The 22,542-nt window shown below is 44.8% G+C and overlaps 1 protein-coding gene across 2 annotated transcripts in view; it reads right to left on the bottom strand.

The window, feature by feature from the left end:
* Window positions 1-12,353, bottom strand: part of RRN3 (RRN3 homolog, RNA polymerase I transcription factor) — a 38,797-nt gene extending 26,444 nt beyond the window's left edge. For both annotated transcript variants that reach the window (XR_010786400.1, XM_066576218.1), the window contains exons 1-5: window positions 12,273-12,353; window positions 8,416-8,538; window positions 6,594-6,650; window positions 5,076-5,165; window positions 2,503-2,632 (exon numbers count right to left, since the gene is read on the bottom strand). Coding sequence is in view for 1 of the 2 variants with exons in the window: in XM_066576218.1 (XP_066432315.1) it covers window positions 2,503-2,632; window positions 5,076-5,165; window positions 6,594-6,650; window positions 8,416-8,511 (373 nt within the window). In the remaining variant the exon portion in view is untranslated. The remainder of the gene's footprint in view (window positions 1-2,502; window positions 2,633-5,075; window positions 5,166-6,593; window positions 6,651-8,415; window positions 8,539-12,272) is intronic.
* Between the last annotated feature and the right edge of the window lie 10,189 nt (window positions 12,354-22,542).

The following is a 22,542-nucleotide window of genomic DNA, read 5'->3' as shown; positions in this document are numbered from 1 at the left end:
TGTTACGGCACATATTTCTTGGTCAACAGGTGCCTCGTTGGAAGCTCGTCGGGAGCCTTTTATCCCAGTGGGGGAATGGTTCCGTTTTCTCAAGCCCCTTGATCTTCTATCTCTGAGCATGCTGGATGCCTAGGCACTAGAGATGAGCGAACGTGTTCTTAACGAACACTTGCGCACCCGGACACCGGCTTTACCGAGGACCTCAGTGTCCGCGCGTAAAGATTCGGGGGGCGGGGAGAGGCGCGGCGGCACGGGCGGCAGCAGCGGGGAACAGGGGGGAGCCCTCTCTCTCTCCCTCTCCCCCCCACTCCCCGCCGCACCCCCCCGCGCTGCCACGGCGACCCCCGAACTTTTTTCGCCCGAGCACGGAATTGCTCGCAAAGTTCGGTGTTCGGGCGAAAAGGGGCGGAGCCGAACACGTTCGCTCATCTCTACTAGGCACCCATTAACGCTAGTCGCAGTTAAAGAGCTGATTACCCTTCTTTACACATGCGTCTTCTTCTATTTTCCCACTCCTTGGGTACTGCTCTTGAACGTCTCAAGGTCAAAGCTGTGTCCTCCAATGATACGGACGAGAAAACAAGGATTTTGTAAGGAACTTACCGTAAAATCTCTTTCTCGTCGTGTTCATTGGGGGACACAGGACCCACCTGATAGGAGGGTGTCAGTGCGACCATAGATAAAAAAAGAACCTCTAAATTCTTTTAAGCACTACCATTTCGTAACAAGCCCCACTAGGGCGATCCTAGTTATGGGTAACACCAAAGGAAAGCAATTTTTTTTTTTAAATAAGTGTTTCTGTAAATTTTTTTTGTAACAAAAAAAAAAAAAGCTACATACATTTGGTATCACCACAAGTGTACTCACCCAGAGAACAAAGTTCATATGTCATTTTTTCTGCACCATGAAGGCCCTAAGAACTAACTCCCACACCCCCGCCAAAAATGGCCCAATTGCATGTTTTTCTCCTCATTTCACCCTATTTAATTTTTTAAAATGTTTTTCAGCACATTAAATAGAACTATTGAGAAATGTAACTTGTCATGCAAAAAACAAGCCCTCAAGACAGACAGCTATGTCAATGGAAAAATAAGAGTTATGGCTCTTAGAAAGCGGGGATAAAAAAAAAAAAAGAAAATTCTCTGGTTTTGAAGGGTTAATCAATATGGCCTGTGCCAATATATCTGCTGTGTAACACCATCCATTAGACAACGGTTTTCTAGATTACAAGTAGTGGTCTGGATGGAGGGCTTCATGGCGACAGTTCGGAACACGGAAGAAAAGTTGAATAGAACTTGGTACCACTTGGTCAAATTTCAGGACTCCGCAGAATATAAAGAGATTATGAAGCAAGACCATGGCTCCACCTAGTTAACCTCACTGCTCCTCCTTGGACCTCCCACATTATTTTCCCCTCCCCCTTTTCCCCCCTATTTTCTTTTCTTCTTTGTTCTCTTCAAATTCCTTTTCTTTCTATTTTTCTCTTCATTTCTCGTATAACGCAATTCCCTCGAGTGTTGGCCCTTTACCCAGAAATCGAGACTTGATTTCAGAGATAAGCACAAGGCACAGATAGGACTATTACGTGTTCGGGCCCTTTTACACGGGCCGATAAATCGTTCCGATTCCCGTGATCCAGCAAGAATCTGAACGTTTGTTGATCAGTCTAAAGGCATATACCTTCGTTCTCTTAGCATTCAGTGCATGCATAAAAACTGAAAGATGATTGCCCTATATAGCAGGGCCTGCTTACTGTGATTGGTGGCAGGCGGGCTGGCTTGTTCTCAGACTCGCTCCGCTTCCATTCACTCAGTGATGATCATTCCTGTGTAAAAGCACAAGAACGATCATCGCTGGGATGACCTGTCGAGCCTCTGTAATAGGGGCATTACAGCCATCTCCTATTATCAACTCATGCACCAACATGATATAAACCATTGTTAGGCTAGGTCAATACACAGGAAAAATTTACTGTAAATTTGCCATGAAATCCTCAATTTAAAAAAATTTCACCTTAGGTCAATTTCCATGTAGAAAAACTCTGCAGCATGTGGATGAGATTTGTTCAAAACGCATCTAAACACCCTGTATTGCAATCTGCTACAGATCTGTCATGTGCAAAGCCTGCAATATGTCTAGTACCTGTGTGCTGTGTTCTATTACTTAGAAAATGCTTATAAAGAATTTAACACATATATTACCACCGCATAACAAACATGTGTCACTAGCTAAAACGGCTGTAAGGTTTGGATAGTCCAGAAATAGTTCACACTCATTACGGGCTTTGTCTGGTATTGCAGTTCATCCCCATTCTAATGAACCGCAATACCAGATACCACACAGACAGAAAATGATCCATCCTTCTAATCCCGGACTGTCCTTTGGAGTTAACAGCTACTCATCGACTAGACTCTGATTTCCATAGTAGCCATAGCCAACATGCAGAAGTCTCCACAAAAATGCAAGAGGCCCTTTAAGGAAAACCGCAAATCTATGTTTTACCTGGTACAAAGTTTTTGACAATCATATTCAGACAAGGCCGCAAGTAGACAGTTTGGGCTGACACTAGGTTGCCCAAAAACGCCAAATATTCTTCCACAACTTCTTTGCTTCTCTTCAGCCATGGTAGTTTCTAAGGAAAGTATACAAAAAAAAAAAACAATCATTTATGCAGTGGCCATGTGGATTTCTTATAAGCACTGTAATCCCTGCAAATTGACCAAATACACTAATAAAAAAAAAATATATATATATTTTTTTTTAAATTTTTTTTTTCAATTTCAGTTGACACGGCTGCAGTATTGGTACCTTGCTCTCTATCTTTGGGGCTCTATGTTGAAGGGGTTGTCTCAATTCTAGCTGATTTGCTGCAGGCAGCAGACAGCTCTGTAGATTGCACAGTGGCCCAGGTTGGTACTGCAGGCTGAGTCCTAGTGAAGTGAATGCGACTCAATCTGCACTACCAACCCTGGCCACTGCACAATAAACAGGGCTGTCTGCTTCCTGCAGCAAAAGAGTTATACGTGGGATAAAACCCTTTAAAGATGATCGGACCACTACAGCTCATGAAACTTTAGGTTACATCAAATCCGAATCAACTATATATCCCATTTTGCACACAGATTTGAAATCCACATCTTAGAAAAAAAGAAAAAAAAAGGAATATCAGTTCTTGACATGAAATCCGCATTTGGTAGTCTGCATGTGAATCTGCAGTAGCTGTAATGCAAATCCACAGCAAGTGATACAGATATGACATATGGATATATATTTTTTAGGCTCCACTGACTTCTAAAACAACGCTGACATGATATTCAATAGAACACTGAAAAACAAGCAATATGTGAAAACACCTGATCATGTGGATATATAAATAAGAGGAGGATGGACTCCAGATTCAGGACCTATTGTATACAGAAAAAGTATATCGAACCCCTTGCATATTCTATATTAAAACAAAATAATAATAATCTCAATGGTCAATGTTTAAAGAGCTGTGCCTGCATTCTATTTTACGGCTACCGTGTTCCCTAAAAAATAAGACATCCCCGAAAATAAGACATGGATGTTTTGCGAAAGTGCTAAATATAAGACCCCCCACCCCCCGGAAAGTAAGACCTAGCTCTGTCCTGCTGTGATGAGCTCCCCCTGGTGGCCAGAAGCTGCAATATCGTCCCTGCTGTACAAGTGGTCCAGGAACTGCTGTGGGTGATCGTTACAGTCTCCAGACTGTGGGTGCCAGGTACTTTACAGACCTTATTTTTTGTGGCCCTGTGTGTGAATCAGGCAACCAGTGTGTCACTTTGATTCTTTAGGGTGTGATCATTACAGTCTCCAGACATTGTGGACATGGAAATAATGGTAGGAACAAGAAATTCTTGATAGGATTCATAGTTTGTCTGGGTATGTTGGTTTATGATGACAACTACTGTACAGTATATAATAAATGTACATTTTTGTTCAACAATAAATGTGAATTCTTCATGGAAAAATAAGGCATCCCCTGAAAATAAGACCTAGCGCATCTTTGCTAGCAAAACTTAATATACGACACTGTCTTATTTTAGGGGAAACGGGGGTAGCAGAAAAAGTAATGGTACAAGACAAAAAAGTGACCGTGGGAATTAGTCTGACTCAGGGCTCTTCCACACTGGCGATAGATTTTCCTGCAATGTGAGAGTGAGTAAAAACGCATGATTTTGAAACCAATGATTTTCAATGATTTCATTCTCATTTGCGATATTTTCACTCACTCCAAGTTGTGATTAAAAAAAATCTGCGATATCGCCCATTGTTTTCAATGGGGCCAGCAACAGCAGAGCTGGCCCGGTTGAAAACAAGGGGAGAATATTGCAAAAGAGCTTTGGAATCTCCCATAGTGAGGAGAGAGGGGGAATGGAGCTACAGGGGAACTATTACATATCTCCCCATATTTAGAGAGATACAGGGGGTGGGGCTAGAGGGCTTTCCCTGGGCTTCCCTGAGAGCTGTAGCAGGGGGGGGGGCAGAGGGTGGGTCCCTCTAGCTCCACCCCCTCTCTTGGTTAGAGAAGAACCACTATAAGAACCCCTCTAGTCTCACCCCCTCTCTAGCCCCCCCCCCCCCCCCCCCGTCCTCTTGGGAAGCCCTGGGAAAGCCCTTTAGCCCCATCCCCTATCTTTCCAAATATGGGGAGATATGCAATAGATCCCCAATAGGTCTTCCCCTTTCTTTCTCCTCGCTAAGGGGGATTTCAAAGCTCTTTCGCGATCTTCTCCCATTGATTACAACGGAGCCGCCAGCTCTATTAAAAACAATAGGCGATATCGCAGCTTTTTTTAATTGCAATTTGGAGTGAGTTGGTTTCAAAATCATGCGTTTTCACTCACTCTCGCATCACAGGAAAAGCAATCGCCAGTGGGGAAGAGCCCTTAGAACTCATTCACACTTGCGTATTACAAATCTGTATTGATCCCGATTTTACGTTCAGTACTATGCGTGCATATTTAATGCTTACTTTCATATGAAAGTGTAAATGAGCCCTCAGTGTACACAGCGGCAGCCCACAGACCATACTGACCACAGCACTTACTCACCAGCACAATGTTCACCAGCTGCTCATATTCACTTGTCAGGTAATTAACCGAAACCCGGAATTCACGCAGCCAGTTTATAATCTGTGCGTCCTGCAAATGACCAAATACAAGAGATAATCAGCACCTCCGTAGATGCATCGTCCAATTAATCTAATGCGCTTAATAGGCTGGACAGGAAGTAGTGACAGCGCTGACAGCCTCTGCAGAAGGGGTCTGCAGGATCTCACAAGCCCTCTCCCATCTTCCATCAACCCCTAACATCTAAGTAGAAGAGGAAGACACAACAGTGAAGGTGCAGCAGGATCCTCATGTTTAACCCCTTAGTGACCGGCTTATTTTGAGCCCTAATGACCAGGTAATTTTTTCGTTCTTTTTCATTGTAGCATTCCAAGAATCATAACTTTTTCTGTCAACATTGCCTTCTGAGGGTCTGAATTTATGGGAACCCCACATAATGTATTGTAAAATAAACATACATATAAAATGTATTTATTTTCTTTTTGGAGGGGGGAGCTGACGTTTCCGCCATTGTTTCTTTTTAGATGTTTGTATAGCATATATGACATGATATAACGGAGCTGATATTCTCTGTCCAATACCATTATACCACCACCTGATTTATATACTTGGTTGTTTAAATGTTTTACTACTTTAACACAATAAAAACACTAAGGGCTCATGGGAAAAACTGAATTGGAGAATCGGCGCGTGCCGTGGATAGGGGCTTTAATTTGATTTGCTATCACCGCATTCCAAAACTCATAACATTTTTACCTTTTTAGCGACAGAGCTGTGTGAAGGTCTGTCTTTAAACAGGACGAGCTTGTTTTCTATAGAGATGAGCGAGTGTACTCACTAAGGCTAACTACTGGAGCGAGTAGTGCCTTATTCGAGTACCTGCCCGCTCGTCTCTAAAGATTCGGGTGCCAGTGGGGAGAAACGGGGATGGGGGGGGGGGAATCTCTCTCTCACTCTCTCACCCAGCTCACCGCTCTCCCCCGCCGGCACCCGAATCTTTAGAGGCGAGTGGGCAGGTACTCGCATAAGGCAGTACTCGCTCCAGTAGTTTGCCTTAGCGAGTACGCTCGCTCATCTCTAGTTTTTTTATGATACAGTATTGGTGTAGAAGTGATTTTTTTTATTGCTTTTTACAATCTTTTGGGGGAGGCATGTTGAGCAAAAATAAAACTGCAATTCTGAATTGTTTTGGTTTTCTTTTACGTCTTTCAATATGCAGTGTAAACAACATAACTGGCTACGGTGCACGGCAGACGGTGAGGCAGTTCTTAGGCCTCCATCTACTGTGGCAGCCTGCTGGCACCCTGCGATCACTATGATAGTAGTGACCACCATAAAAAGGCACATTGACAGTCACTAAAAGGTTAATGGATATAGTTTCACAGTTCTCATATCTTCTCAATATAAACTATTAGGGAGCTACAATGGGATTACTACTATTTAGCCAGAACTACTGCATACACATTAATAATGTAGCACAAGATCTGCCGTAAACACTACCTTTATTTCTGGATCAGACAGCTGGTGCTTTAATAGTTCAAATTCTGTCCTGTTGCCCTAAAGTCGGAAAAAAAGTACAAATAACTAAACACAGTCTCATCACAAGGTACCAAAATACATGGCTGCATACGTCTGTCAAGACAGGCATGGTAATGCACGCTCGGTCTGATCCCAGAATGAATATTGCCCATATTATGGCTGGCTGCACACGGCAGAGCTGGATTCCACATACAGGTTCCCGCAGCAGAATCCCGGGCCGGCGACCCCGCGTACCTGCCTTTTCTGTACTTTGAATGACAGCGGACGCTCGCCGTCAGTCAGGCACAGTACAGATGTAAATATATTTTTTTTAATTTTTGTTTTTCCCGCAATGTTGCGTCATGTGGATGGGCTGCGGATCAGACGGCTTCCATGGACTTCAATGAAGGCTGTCCGCGGAGATTCTGCAGCAAAATAGATCACGCTGCGATTTTTCCTCTGCTCGTGGAATGCGCAATTCGTTTCCGTGAGTGTGAAGGAAAAAGCGATTTTACATGCCTTGGAATGCATGCTATTTGCTGCAGATCCTCCGTGCGGACGCAGACTCTGGATTCCACAGTAGAAATCCGGTTGTGTGAAGTCGGCGTATCACTGGATTGTGGGATTCAGTGTAAATACTGCCAATTCGTTTGCTTATTGTTCAGTTTAGGCAGGCATAAAAACCAAACCAGCCTGTGTAAATGAGCAGTCATTCATCTGTGAACGGAGGCGGACAGCGGAAGACATCTCTACCCACTACCTCCATTCACTGAGCGATCATCGATCCTCTGTGAAAGCACAGGAGCGACATCTGCTGGGATGACTGTTGGGACACTTTAGCAGCCAACAATCATGCAATGTAAAAACTCATAACCGATCAGATCAACAGGTGCTGCTAAAGGTCACCTGCCCCTTCTAGAAGGAAGTTACTATGATAAAGGAGCTATCCCACCAAAATCATTTATCACCTATCTTAATGATAAATGACTGATCGCTGGGGGTCCGCCGACTAGAAACCCAGGGATCTTGAGAACAGTGCACACACCCCTGGGTAAATGAGCCTTGTGTGGTGCGGACTGTTATGGCAGCAGAAATGCAGTCCTAAGCTCTCGCTCATGACCTGAAGGTTGCAAGTTGGCTCAGCCTTCCGAGGTCGGTAAAATGAGTACCCAGCTTGCTGGGGGGTAATAAATAAATTACCTGAACGCGATGCGTAATAAGAGTGCAAATAATAAGATTTTTATTTTACAGCAGTGTGGCCATCTCCAGACACAATGAATGATTTGGTGGTCATGCATAAACACCACTACTCCATTCACTATGCTGTTCTCAAGATCCCCGAGTCTCCCAGGGGTCAGACCTCCAGCGGTCAATCATTTATGGACAGGTGATAAGTGATTCTGATGGGATAGAGCCTTTAACAGACCTCCCGGTATTCTTGCTTGCATGCATGGGTGCAGCAGCCATGTAACTCGCTCTCATCCTGGTGGGAAACAGTACATATCAACACATGACACGGGTACTTGTAAAGATCTGCAGTGCCGATCACATTCAGTACATGAGGCGATCTAAGGAGTTACTTGCTTCCCACTTCATATGTGGTCAGCTCTACATTGACAACAGGCAATGGGGCTTCTTCTTTCTCAGGACTGTTGGGGGTCTCAGCTGCCAGACCCTAATGACTACACTTATATGATATATCTATATTGGAATCCATGATGGGTTGAAACCCCCCATTAATATTCTAGCCCACACTGGACAAGTCATATCAAGAATATCATGAATCTGGTGCCGATGGGTTTACCTGGGAGTACTTAGACAGGACTTCAGTCACTGTTCCACCAAACCGGACCGTTTTCTTAGGTGGGGAGCACAGGAATTCATTACTTTCAGTCATCATGGTGTCTCTTATGAAGAATTACAGAACCTGTTGGGGGTAAAAAACATGAGTATAATAAGGGCATTTTAAAGTTTTTCTATGACCAGTCTGTTGGTACAAAGCAGTCTCTAAGTTCTCATGCACAAAACATGGAGTACAGATTCACTTTTTAGGATACGACCTTAGGATAGGTCATCTATAGTTAATGGCCAGGAACCCGCCGCTCGGGATCCCTAGTGCTCACGTGGCCCGCTATCAGTGCGGCCGGCAGGACGTGTGTCGTAGGAGATGGCAAAGGAAGTGCCCAAGCTGCCTTCACACCTGGTGAAAACAATGGGAGCTGAAATGGCTATTACACCTCCTTGTCCGACCCCGATGTCCGAGGCGGAAGTATAACAGGCTGCTTCACCTCCTGCTGATGGGAGTGAAGCCAACATGCATCATAGAAGATGTAGGTGAGGCGATCTGCTCATCGTCGGGGATGCCGAGCGGTGGGTCCCTGGTGATTAGCTACCAATGGCCTATCCTCAGGAAAATCCCTTCAACGTTGCGGCTAAGCGGTCTATCTACCGCTGCATTAACATGTGCTCCCAGAGTACGCTGACCACACTAATGGAGAGAGCCATCAGATACTCGGACCCATTGTTCAAAACCAGCAATTCTCCATCATTGGGGTTTTGAAGAAAACAATACATTTAACCCTTTAGAAGACCAGTCACTTTCGAGGGTCTTGATTTTTTCATCCTCGCTTTTCAAGAGTCATAACTTTTTTATTTTTCCACTGACATAGCCGTGTCATAACTTGTTTTTTTTGTGGGTAGAGTTGCATTTTTTGACAGTATTATTTAACTTTTTATCTGCCAAAGTTCCAAAAGTGGATCAGTGGCTTCACACAGTTGGTGCCTTGCTTTGGATTCTGCAGGTAAAAAAAAAAAAAAAAAAGGTAAAAATATACCATATAACAGCCCACTGGAAAGTTTTTTAAAGTGGGTTGAAAAAAAAAACCAAAAAACTGTGCTGCACTACCATAACAAGGCCCATAACTTTTTTTAATTTTTCTGACAAGGCTGTGTGGACTTTGTAAATTGGAAGTACATACAGCTTTTTGATCACTTTGTATTGATTTTTTGGGGGGGCAGGGGGAGGTTGAATGACCAAATATCTACATTTCTGGTATTGTATTTTTTATGGCACGCTCTGTTTGGGATAAACAATGTGATACTTTAATAGTTCAGACTTTTACGGACACGGTGATACCAATTATATTTTTAATAGATGGCAGACCTGGGAGCTGCCCGCCTACACCCCGATGCTGGAAAGCGTCAGCTGTTGCACACAGCCGCACCCGCCAGGTATAGTAGAAGTCGGCTACGCAATTCTCTCCCACACGCCAGAAACAAATAAAACCCCGCTTACAGGTCATCCGAGTGATGGACGCCTACGGCTCCATCCAGGTTTCCATCTGGAGACAGACTTGAACATGATGTGAACGGGCCTGAGGAGGAGTACCGAGGGTACACATCCCACTGGTGGAGGGGTAATCTGCAGTCAGTCCCCTCTAGATGCACCCATGTAGTTCTTCTATCGGGGAACATGGTAGCAAAGCCAAATTTGTAACTCAATGCACGTCTGTGTCTCAAAGGAAAACCGCACACTTCACCCTTTGCATTACAGATTCTGAAGTCTGCTGTCAAAGCCCGCAGCATAAACGGACGCGGCACCGATTTTTCTAAGTCTCATGTACAAAACTTGCACTGTAAATATGGTGGAAATGTCACAGCGTTTACAGCCTACGTAAAGACAGCCTTACAGCTGAATGGCGGGAGGCTCAGCATCAAGACCCCACAGTCAGCTCATCTTCAGGGGTCCTTGTAATATAAGAAGCTCCGTATGGTCTATTGGGGCGTCTGGACATCATAGAGGAGTGGGGTACCCTGTTAGAAGAGCCACTCCTCCAAACTCAGCTGGTAACTCAGTCCTCATCCACTTCGGCTCAACCTCCACGAGCGGATTTGAATTGCGGGACACCAGCGTGGGCGATTTGCCGTTCAAGCCGCCCACAGGGAAGCACGGGGCGTCCGCACTTCAATTAACACCTGCAGGTTTGATCTGCAGATGCCACGTGATGAAAAGAACTCGCAGCGTGCTCCGTTTTACCGCAGATTCCGCACGGATGTGCTCCATTGATCTCTATGGAAGCAAGTGATCTGCGGATTTGTAGGCAGATACCTCTCTGGTTGCTTGGAGACCCAGCAGGGAGAGGGAAGGCAGGAACTTTGGGCTGGTGGTTTTTGTGATTTTTTTTCCCCCAGTGCAGACGATCTTCCACGTACATCTACACGGGCAAAAAAAAAGAAAAAAATGCATTCGCGATCGCCAGCAAAGCATTTAAAAATAATTTGTGCACCGACATACGGGTCCTCTGCTGTGGAAATTGGCATGTGGAATTTTGCGCGCGCCATGGACATGAGGCCTTCATTTGGACAGAGGCCGTGACACCCTGGTGTTGTGTTGCACCAAGTTGGCATTGAAATCTCAAACTTTCGCCAGGCCACGGCTCACGCCCATGGGCGTTTTTTTTTTACTGCGTATTATGCGTGTGTTGCACGGTGAATGGAGTCCGTGAGAGTCGTCGGGCTTTCGTTGATTGTGCACATGTAGATACGCGTGAGAAATAGATGGCAGCACGCTCTATGCCTCTGTGCACTGTGAGCCCTACATATTGGTATCCATCCATATGCAATACATTGTGTAGAGGCGGAGCTTTCATACACAACCCCGCTATAAAAGAGCGTGGGATAAAAAAAGTCACACCGCGCACGTCTGTGTGATACGCGGTCTCTGCAGGCAGACCCACCAATTACAAACACCGGTAACACGCTGCGGGGGGCATACACATGAGGCAGAGGGGCATGCGAACAGGAATTTTTTTTTTTTTTTTCAGTCCAATTTTCGGACAGAAACTGCCCAGAAATAAAACAGACCATTTTAAGTCATTTCCTTCACATGTGCGATTTTTTAATCCAACAGTCTGAGCAAAAAGATTCGTAGCAGCCGGTCCAATGGTGGGTGCTATTTTTAGATACTAGTCGCCCATGCAAGTGAACAGCTGCGAGTAAACAAATATCTATTTTTAGCATATCTATTGAAAGCATTAAAAAAAAAAAAAAAAACATGCAGAACCTTTAATTATATCATTTGGCCATCATTTTTCTGTGTATAAAAATCAGATGCAAAGCAAGTGAAAAAAAAGGGGGGGGGGGGGGGAAACACGCAGAAAAGCAAGAAAAATAAAATAGATAAAATTAACAATCGGTCTCATCTTTCAGGATTGAAATAAAAGCCTGCAAACCCGCTGGTGTGAGCGTACCGTTAGGAGGGTCGGCGCACAGCGATCATCAGCCGGACATCAGCGACTACTTGTACAAAACACTGAACTCGTTATTTTATTTTAAAAAAAAATTTTTTAAATACTGCACGACGATTTATACGGGTCACATGACATTGGGGTACAGATTTGCGCAGACTCTGTAGGAACATCCCACTACTGAGTGTGTGTGTCTGTGTCCCGATAGACATCTAGAGAGGGACCACACAGCTCCAGCACCTCCCTTGTAGACGTGTGTCCGGGACCAAACAGGAAGCTTCCCCGTGACCAAACATTCCACAACACATAGACGTCCCTGGCGGAGAGCCCCTTTAAGGTCACGTTCTAAGACCCCGGCACACAGGTGACTGACCCCTCCCTGCGCCACTAATATAGAGGGAGACAGCAATCCTACCTGCAGGCGAGTCAAGCACGCGGCGATCACCCCAAGCCGAGGAAACGTGCTCTACCAGCAGCACGCAACGAGGAAATCCAGACAGGAAGTGCGTCACGTCGGACAGGAAGTGGGGCGCAACACTCGGCGAAGCCAGGCGGCCATGTTGAGTGTACCGCTTGCGCCGTCAAATGTGGCAGTATTATGAACGTTTATCTCCAACATGAGAGGAGTTCTGATCTAAGGGAAATAGCACTTTTATATGTATGCTTATTATGCTTATCTTATTGTTGTCTCCTTGGTCAGAAGTAAATGCTTCTGTGAACATTAGCTGTATGTGTAATTGCATTGCCCAAGTAAGTTATTCCATTAATACAATGCTGTTAGTTCGGCAATGAGATCATTCCAGGAAAGTGGCTTGCAAAATACAGATATGTACAAGAATATTGCATTTTATATGTGTCTTGTGTTGGTTTTTAAACAAAATACTGCCATCTTGTGGTTGGATGACCACATGACACGCTAAGGCCTTTATATTCCAACTAGCTGATATGCCCGGCTTCACCCAAGTTAATTTCGTACAGGTCTTTACCTGTTGTTTGAACGAAAGATTTTATGAAGTCGTGGTTACTTCAGAGGAACCGAGGAATAAAATATATATACACATGGAGGAGTGTTAGATTCTCCCCAAACTGCATGTACCGATGTCCCTCTGCAGAATGTGCCACCCTTCCACTCTCCTCACTTTTTACCCTTACCCCCTTAGTGACGGAGCCAAGTTTTGGAAATCTGACGTGTTACTTTGACATAGAATAACTCCCAGTGATTCTGACATTGTTTTTCGCCACATGTACTTCATTTAGGTGGTAAGAATAGACAAATAGAATTTATGCATATTTATTAAAAGGGCCAAAATTGGGAACATTTTGAAAAAATTACAACAAAATTCACATTTTCAGTTTCAATATCTCATATATGTGCAAACATACTGTACAAACGCTTGATAAGATATATATTTCCATCTGTTTACTTTTTTTCTGGACGCACATTTGAAAAACTTTCAATTTTTTTTAACCGTTTGGGAGACGTACAAATTTAACAATGATTATCAACATTTTGAGGAACATTTTGTTTTCCCACACCGAGCCAAGATTGCAAAGGCGCATAGGTGTCAGAATGATAGATACCCCCACAAATGAGCCCATTTTAAAAACTACACCCCTTAATGTATTCACTGAGGGGTGTCAGGAGTATTTATTTCAGGAATTAATGCATTAATGCAGGAGAAAAAAATAAAATGTCATCAAATATGTCATTTTAAAGGCAGTTTTCTTTTCGATAGTGCGCATGAAAATGAGGATTTACACCCCAAAATGGATACCCCTGTTTGTCCTGTGTTCAGAAACATACCCATTGTCGCCCTAATCTTCTGTCTGGATGTACAACGGGGCCCAAACTGAAAGGAGCAGCCAGTGGCTTTCAGAACAGAAATTTTGCATGAAGGCGTTTTAGGCCCCATTGCACACTTGTAGAGCCCTTGTGCAGCTAAAACGACAGCAAACCCCCACAAATGACCCAATTTTGAAAACTAGACCCCTTAACAAATTCATCTAGGGGTGTACTGCATATTTTGACCCCACAGTATTTGAATTAATCTACGCAAAGCAGAAGGAAAAAATTGCGATTTTCATTTTTTGGCAACTGTATCAATTTAAAAACAGGGTTTTTTTTGTATAGCATACATAGGAATTAAGGCTTTCACCCCAAAATGGATCTCCCTGTTTGTCCCGTGTTCAGAAACATACCCATTGTGGCCCTAATCTACTTAAAGGACACATGGTAGGCCTATAATGGAAGGAGCACCCATTGGATTTCAGGGTACAACTGAATAAATTCCAGGCTCTATTGCTCACTTATGCAGAATAAAAATTGACTCCCTAAACATAACCCCCCCCTTTTCGGCATTCTTTTAATCTTAGATAAAAGTAATAATGTAAACTGTATAGTATGTCCGAAGACAGGGGTAATTACAGGGGCCTGGTTGGGATGGGCACATGTGGCAATTAAACTGGGTATCCTACTCCATGCTTTTTGGGGGGGTATTTCTTGACCTCAGCGGCAGGGATGGGGTGTGAAAAGTGGCGCTCTGTGAGACTTCATTAGCTCCCTGAGGTGCGGTGGTCTCACACAGAAGGGACTCAACAAGCTGGTCCTGGAACTGCAGGAAGGTGAGTGTTCGTGGTGCTTCTTGTAAATTACATATTACAGGTAGCGATTTGAATAACGCCGGGTTCACACGACCGTATGTGGAATCTGCTTGCGGAGGCCCTTAGTGGATCCCAGCTGTGAGCCCGGCCATGGCCGCGTAATGTACTGCGTATGACTGCGTACTCACATAGGCGGTCATGCGCAGTACACAGTTTTTTGTTTGTATCTCCCACGCTGTCGCTTAGCGATGACGCGGGTACCCACAGCCTGTACACAATGTAGTTGCATATGGTCTGGGGGTATATCCGCGACCATGGAACACAATGGGCTTTATGATGCGGATATCCACGGTAAAATAGAACCTGCTGCGTTCTCCTTTCTGCGAGTGGATTACATAAATCCAACCCGCTAATGTGAGCGGAATTGTGTAATCCAATGCGATTGATCTGCATATTACCGTGGATCAGACGCATGCGGAATCCGTAATTCCTATCCGGTCGTATGAGACCGGTCTAATTGTTGATGGCTATCTTTTTATCACATGACCGGGGACCGCTCAACGAGGCCACTGTCACTGCTCCAGGCTCTCAGTGACCGTTAGTCGCTGGGAGCAAGTAGATTTAAAATTCCCCAGGCTCCCCGGCTCCTACGAATGTGTGTGGCATTTTGCCGGCGGTCACATGCGCAGAAACTGGGAAGGTCCACGGAGTAGAATCGCTTTGGGGTTCAAATACGGAGGCCTCCGGTAAAAAAATTTCATCTCATCTCACCGATCGCATCGATGAGGGGAGATGAAACTTTATTTTTTTTTACTTTTACGTGATCACCATTATCCATTGGATAACGGCAATCATGTAACCAGAAACAACTCACTGCAGCCCCCCGTGACATCTCAAGGCTCTCGGCTACCTTCGGTATCCAGGAAAGGGGAGCCATTTCCTGGGCAATCCACGACTTTTGTGCATGCATCCGCCATTTTGCTGATGAGCGCATACGCCGAAGCCGGGGTAAGGTTCGCTGATAAGGATCCCATTGTGGGACAAATCCAGAGACCTCAGTTATGTAATTTCATCTCCCCTCACGGATACGATCCGTAAGGGAAGATGAAACTTTAACTTTTTAAATTTTTTATTTTTACTTTTTTTAACTTTCCATTAACAGTGGATAACATTGATCATATGACTGGGAACAGCGTACAGCGGTCCTCGGTCACATCTCCCTGCACACGGCTATCTTTGACAGCCGGGTGCTGGTAGATTTTAAATATACTGGGCTCCCTGGCTTTCTGCGCATGTGCGCCACATCGGCGCATGCACAGAAGCCTGTGGCAGGTCCTGTTTACTGCGGACCATCACGGAGGACCAGGTGAGTATTTTCACTTTTCTGTATATTCTACTTAGTATATACACATAGAGGACTGTTAGATTCTTCTCAGTATACAAATTCTCTCCCTAGGATTTATGCTTTCTAAGAAAAGAACTATCTCATGTATCGCGGATTTTCAGTTTTTCACCCATAGAATTGAATAATCAAGTTGTGACCTTTACTTTTCCTTTTTAGGACCTAAGGAATGGTCTGCCAAATTACATATTTGTACGACAGCGAGAAGTTACATAACATAGGGGTGCACTTATTTTTGCACTTAGCATTAAATAATCGAGCTATAACCCCTTTACTTTTCCTATTTAGGACCTATAGAATGGTTGTGACAAATTTCATGTTTGTACGACACCAGGAAGTTAGAGAATTGGTGGCCAGTCAGTTAGTCAGTCGGTGAGGGCTTTCACCTTAGAGAATATATATATATATATATATATATATACGATTCAGCTGTGCCCAACTCTTGGGTACTCTGTAGGCTAATCCTCTCCATGTTTCTCTATTCTCTACGGCTGCTTTCAATTCCCTGATGTCAATTCCCGTGTCCCTCTTGATGGTGTCCAGCCAACGTGTCTTTGTCTTTCCTGTTTCCTTTTACCGCTGACCATTCCAAGTAGCATCTCTTTTACCAGCGAATTTGCCCTCATCAGGTGTCGAAAATAAGTCAGTCCCTGTCTTTTGATCTTGTCTTCCATGGGCTCCTCTGGGGTGATACGGTCCAGGACAGCTTTGTTGGCGACCCCAGCTGTCTAGGGGATTCATAGAAGGTTTCTTCAACATCACAGCTTGACTGCTATCCTCAATGTCCACAATACTGTAGGACAGGTTGAAAGATTTCTGCTGCACCGCTGCACTGAGGGCCTACAGGACCATTCCCTGACTTAAGTGACAGTCGTGTGACCGACTGCGTGTGCTGTGCAGCGTGACTGGTCACATGTCTGTCATTCACTGAAGGTCCGTTACCGTGTACAGTCCTGTCATGCTAGCCGCTAGTGCTGTTAGCCGTCAACAGTAAACTTTAGGCCGGCTGCACACTGGCATATTTACATTGCAGAATCTGGAGCGGGTGTTCACCTCCGGATTCCGTAGCAAATACTTTCCATAGCATGCTTTGGATAAAAAAGCCTTTTCCTGCGATTTTCCGCTCATGCAGGAAAAATCGCAGTATGCTCTATTTTGGTGTGGTTTATGCACAGACGGTTTCCATTGAAGTCATTGGAAGCCGTCAGACCCGCGGCCCATCCGCAATTAACATTGCGGACAGGCAGCGGATTCTGCATCGACGGCGCAGGAAAATCTGTACTGTGGTTTTCTGACGGCGAGCCATCCAGACTATATGAGGCACAGATGAGACGAAAAGAAGACAGGTATGTGGCATCACCAGCCAGGCACAGGGTCAGATTCTGCTGAGGGATCCCGCATCCGGAATCCAACCTGGTCGTGTGCAGCAAGCCTTAGGCTTTATCACTACCAGCAGCTAGTGGCTAGCATGGCATGACTATGATGTCAAGAGGCTAGCGACTAGCCTTTTGACATCATAGTCATGTTACGTTCCGCGGGCAACAAGAAGTCCTTTGTCGGGCTGCATGTGGCCTGTGGACCTTATGGTGTGTAGGCCTGGTTTGTACTGTAGAGGACTCTTTAGTCCGCACTCTCCGACCGGGGGTGAGGGTTGAGGGCGAATGATACTGTGCCACCCACTAACCAGTGTAACAGAGAGCAGCACCTATTACACTTTCTGTCAGCGCCCACACCGGAGCTCTGTATAGGACTGTACAATGTAATGTGCGCAGTACCAAGCGGGCAGGAGGGGGTGGGGGAAACTGTCTCATCCAAACTCCACTGTGTCCTGCACTCAACTATTATTCCTAATTCAACTGAGTAATTTTTGTGAGCATGGATGGGTATATATGTATGTATGTACATATATATATATATATATATATATATATATTAGTGGGAGTGCAGTACACAGAAAGGCCTGTAGAGGGCTGCAGACAGGACTTCTGGTAGTGCAGTGAAAAGGTTAACGCCTATGGGTGTGACAGGAAGCTACATAAATGTCTTGGTTTCTGACACACTCAAGGGAAGTTGTAGCTCAGTGGAGCTGAAAGGCTTCTAGTTTGAGGTCCTGTGTGGACCTCCGTCATGCCAGTCTGAGAGAGGAGGACGCCTTCCAGACACCCGGGGCAGTGTTAGTGACGGGACCCTCGGGGTTGGGAACCCTAAATTGCGGATATTTGTATGCTGTACACGATTGCTGTATGATGTGCAATAAATACTGTCAGGCGCCAGATTTAAAAGAGAGTGCACGTCTCCTGAATGTTTTCTGCACCCATTTCCAGTCCGAGAGAGGTTGGTAATCCACAGGCGAGAAACCACCTTGCGACTGTGCTCATTCAGTTTTGAATTCAATGAATGGCTGAGTGCCGCCTCTGATTGGCTGAGCGCAGGGACCAATCACAAGCAGCGCTCAGCTGTCATTCAATGGCTGAGTGCTTCCTCTGATTGGTCACAGTGCTCAACCAATCAGAGGCAGCCCTTTAAGCAGGCGGGGATTTTAAATTCATTTTGTGGCGTTACAATGTTGTAAGTGGTGCTACAAAGTCCCACTTTCATCTCTTCTGGACGGGGATTAAAAAAATCCCAGCCGCCTGGAAGCGCTGTCTCTGATTGGCTGAGCGTTGTGAAGCTTGACCAATCAGAGTCAGTGCTCAATGAATCAATCGTAGCCATTCATTGGGAATTCTGTAATTAATGTAAACCAAAACGCCATCCTAAAAAGCGCCTCATACAACTCTATTATTTAATAAGTTAGATGTGAATGAAGAATGAACATATTTTATTAGCTTGAAAATAATCACCAATTACAGAGAGTAAATCACGGATAGAACATCTGACACAGAGCATGTTTACTTCTTATATATAAACTAATACGATACAGTCGTTGTTCTCAATAGTCCTTTACGCCTGACTGATTGAGCGATAATTGGTAACCACACCAACCCAGTTACAAGGAATATTAATCCAATGGAAAGTAGGACTGGGCCTAAGGCATACGGCACATCCACGTATTCGGTGAAGTAGAAAATGGTATAAAGGATTCCTACGAGAAGAACGATTGCCCCAATGATGAGCAGAGTGATGGGCTTGTGGTAATACAACCATTTACTCTTCTGCGCAACAGCAGGCCCCATATAAGTTCCTCGTGGTATGACTCTCAAGACCTCGGAGTTCTCTGCCACAGGCTGTTCCGATAAAGCAGAACTTGTAACCAAAGACATGCTGCCATAGGGAGAAAATAGTAGACAGAATGATGAATATTTAATCTATCATGGAAAACTCTAGATCACCTTAATTTTGTCAGTTCAAAAGTTGATATACAATGACCTTCTTTATATAATCAATAAGTTTACTGTATGAATCCTTCAGTTTCTGAGCACAGCAGCCATATTTTCTGTATTGGGTTCCTGGGGTTACTGCTAGGGGTGCAGTGATCAGCTGTTTGCAAGGCCATTGTGCTCATGCATGTAGTTAACAATACACCTCTGTTCTCACTGCAGTGGCCAGGTTTGGTATTGCAGGCTGTGTCTCCATTCACTTCAATGGTAATTTTGACTGTAATACTAAGCCAGGCCACTGCAGTGAGAATGTCCGCTTCCTGCAGAAAACAGCTCAGTGAATGAGCACATCAGCCCAGCAAATAGATGAATGGTGGGGGTCCTTTGTGGCAAACTTCTGCTGATCTACTCTTGATGACCTGTTCTGTAGAGAGGCCATCAATAATTTACAACTGGACAACCCCTTTAATGTGACAGGATTCCCACGCAGGGAGAAACAGGCAGGCAGCACTGTCAGTGCCAACATTATTTATGTAGTGTCATCTGTATTAGTCCCATTACTGTCTGCCTAGTATAGCATTAGAATAGGCAGGAAGAATCGGAGCAAGCAGCAGAGACAGGATTTATGTTAATCTTATGTTGTGTTGGGTAAAATCTTAAAATACACTATAAAGTATTATTTCAGTAGCCCCTAACTACTATTCAGGGTTGGGACAAGGTATTTTGGTGTCCTAGGCAGATTAAACAAATTGTCAAATCAATTCAAAAATACCTTATTTGCTACTAAGAGAGAGTTAAACACATTTTGCTAAATGCAGTCAAAGGCAGAACAAAAATGTATTTATTCCAGTGACTCATAGATGCTGTAGTTGATCACTTTACTTCTTCAATCAACCCACACCACTATGTTGATTTCTCCCAAAAACTGTAGCGTTTGCTGGCGAGTAGAGATGAGCGAGCGTACTCGTCCGAGCTTGATGCTCGTTCGAGTATTAGGGTGCTCGAGATGCTCGTTACTCGAGACGAGCACCACGCGGTGCTCGTCTCGATTAAACGAGCACTGACCATTGAATTCAATGGAGCCGGCAATACAGCCGACTCCATTGAAAGCAATGGGCTGCCGGCGAGCGCGGGATGAATTTTCGGGAAGGGCTTAAAAATATAAGCCCTTACCTGAAAATCATCCTAAAATGTGTAAAAAGTAAAAAAAAAAATATACTCACCTTGTCCCGGCAGAACAATGTTAGCCCATTGAATTCAATGGAGCAGGCACTACAGTCGGCTCCATTGAAAGCAATGGGCTGCCGGCGATCGCACAATGAATTTTCGGGAAGGGCTTAAATATATAAGCCCTTTCCTGCAATTCATCCAGAAATGTGTAAAAATAAAAAAAATATATATACTCACCTGGTCCCGGCAGACGGAGTTCAGCTGCGGCCAGCTGGCAGTTCTCCTGAACTGCTCTGAACAGCTGTGAGTAGTATTCAGCAGCCGGGGATTTAAAATCCCCACCTACTGAATGAGCTGCCTCTGATTGGTCACAGCCTGACCAATCAGAGGCAGATCTCACTCACACCCATTCATGAATTCATGAATGGGTGAGTGAATGCTGCCTCTGATTGGCTCAGCGCAGCTCTCAGCTGAATGACAGCAGTTCAGCACCACAGTGCAGGGGACAGCAGGAGAAGACTCAGCTGTGCCCCGGCAGCTGAAGGGAGGTGAGTATTTTTTTTTGTTTTTTAAATCACTTTTAATTCATTTCCAGGGAATGGCTTATATGTAAAGCCCTTCCCTGGAAAAGAATTCAGGTGTGCCAGCGGACCATTGTCTTCAATGGAGTCGCCGGCAGCAGCAGCGGCTCCATTGAAGAGAATGCCTGCATTTTTATTCTTTTTTACACTAAAATCTTTCTTTTTCAGGTAAGGGCTTATATATTTAAGCCCTTCCCGAAAATTCATCCCGCGCTCGCCGGCAGCCCATTGCTGTCAATGGAGCCGGCTGTATTGCCGGCTCCATTGAATTCAATGGGCTAATATCGTTCTTCTCTGCCACAGCTGTTACAGCTGTGGCAGAGGAGAACGATCGTTATGCTGACAGTGTGTGTGTGGGGGGGTCTCACTCTTGCCACGATTGTGGCTTAATAGTGAGACCTCGGAGCCCGAAATGCAGCCCTGCATGTTGCTCCTCGCCTGCCCTATCCATTTCTGTGTTTTTTACATGACTTTGGTGATTTGCTAAGATTTTCACAAATGAAAACCTTAGCGGAGCACCAGTCATATACAAAAATGCTCGAGTCGCCCATTGACTTCAATGGGGTTCGTTACTCGAAACGAACTCTCGAGCATCACTGAAAGTTCGACTTGAGTAACGAGCACTCGAGCATTTTGGTGCTCGCTCATCTCTACTGGTGAGACATCTGTGGCCAGGAGTGTGGCTGTAAACTACAAAATAATAAGGCCTCTTTCACGTGGGCTCCAAAATCGCAAGATTTTGTAGTGATGTGACATTCCTACAAAATGCATGCATGTGAAGCCTGTGGTTTCCAATGGGTTCTTTCACATGAGCGATGTTTTGTAGCGATGTTGCATCACTACAAAATCTCACGATTTTGTAGCCCCTGTGAAAGAGGCCCAAGACATACTCACCTTACCGAACCCCTGCCACTCTCATTCCAAGCTTCTCATTGGCCTTTGTACTTCCTTATTCAGCAATGACGTCCTGACACAGACATGTCACCGCTGCAGGGGATCACTGACCATATCTGTGACTTGTGACCATTGAAGTCACTGCTACACAGTACAGACACTGGTGGGTAACTGGGAAGGATAAGGAGAGTATGTCCTCTTTTAGTTTTATAAGATTCTAAGCATTTAATTAAAACAATCATGGCTGAACAGCCCCTATAATGTAGACCCCAGATGAGACCATTTCATTTCTACTGACCCCTGATCTCACCCTGTAATTAATACGGACCATCGATTGGAGCTTATAATTGCTACAGCCACAATTAGACCTGATAATTGCTACAGACTAGTCCACCCAGTATCCTGAATTCAAACCTCAGATGCTGCCTTCAGTACATTTGGTCCTGGACGGAGATGTGTATACTTTTGGCACCATGGCCACTGCTGCTCCTGATGTTGAGCTATGTCCAGACGCTAAACGTCAGAACTGGTGTCTGGAGCAGAAGCGGATCAGGGAGCGAGTAGTAATACTGTAAGCCATGTTCATTATTCCCCGGTCCTCCGGTAGCAAGGAGAGTCTTTATCACTGATGTAAGCTATCCTCGTTTAGAAAGTTTAGTGCCATAAGAATTGCCGCCAAAAATTGTGCCTCTGCCTAACCCGTGGAGCGGGGGCACC

Source organism: Eleutherodactylus coqui, chromosome 8 (genome assembly GCF_035609145.1).
Source record: "Eleutherodactylus coqui strain aEleCoq1 chromosome 8, aEleCoq1.hap1, whole genome shotgun sequence".
In the NCBI taxonomy this organism is placed as follows: Eukaryota; Metazoa; Chordata; class Amphibia; order Anura; family Eleutherodactylidae; genus Eleutherodactylus; species Eleutherodactylus coqui.
Note: the sequence above shows the minus strand (reverse complement) of the source record. Positions and strands in the feature narration are given on the sequence as shown.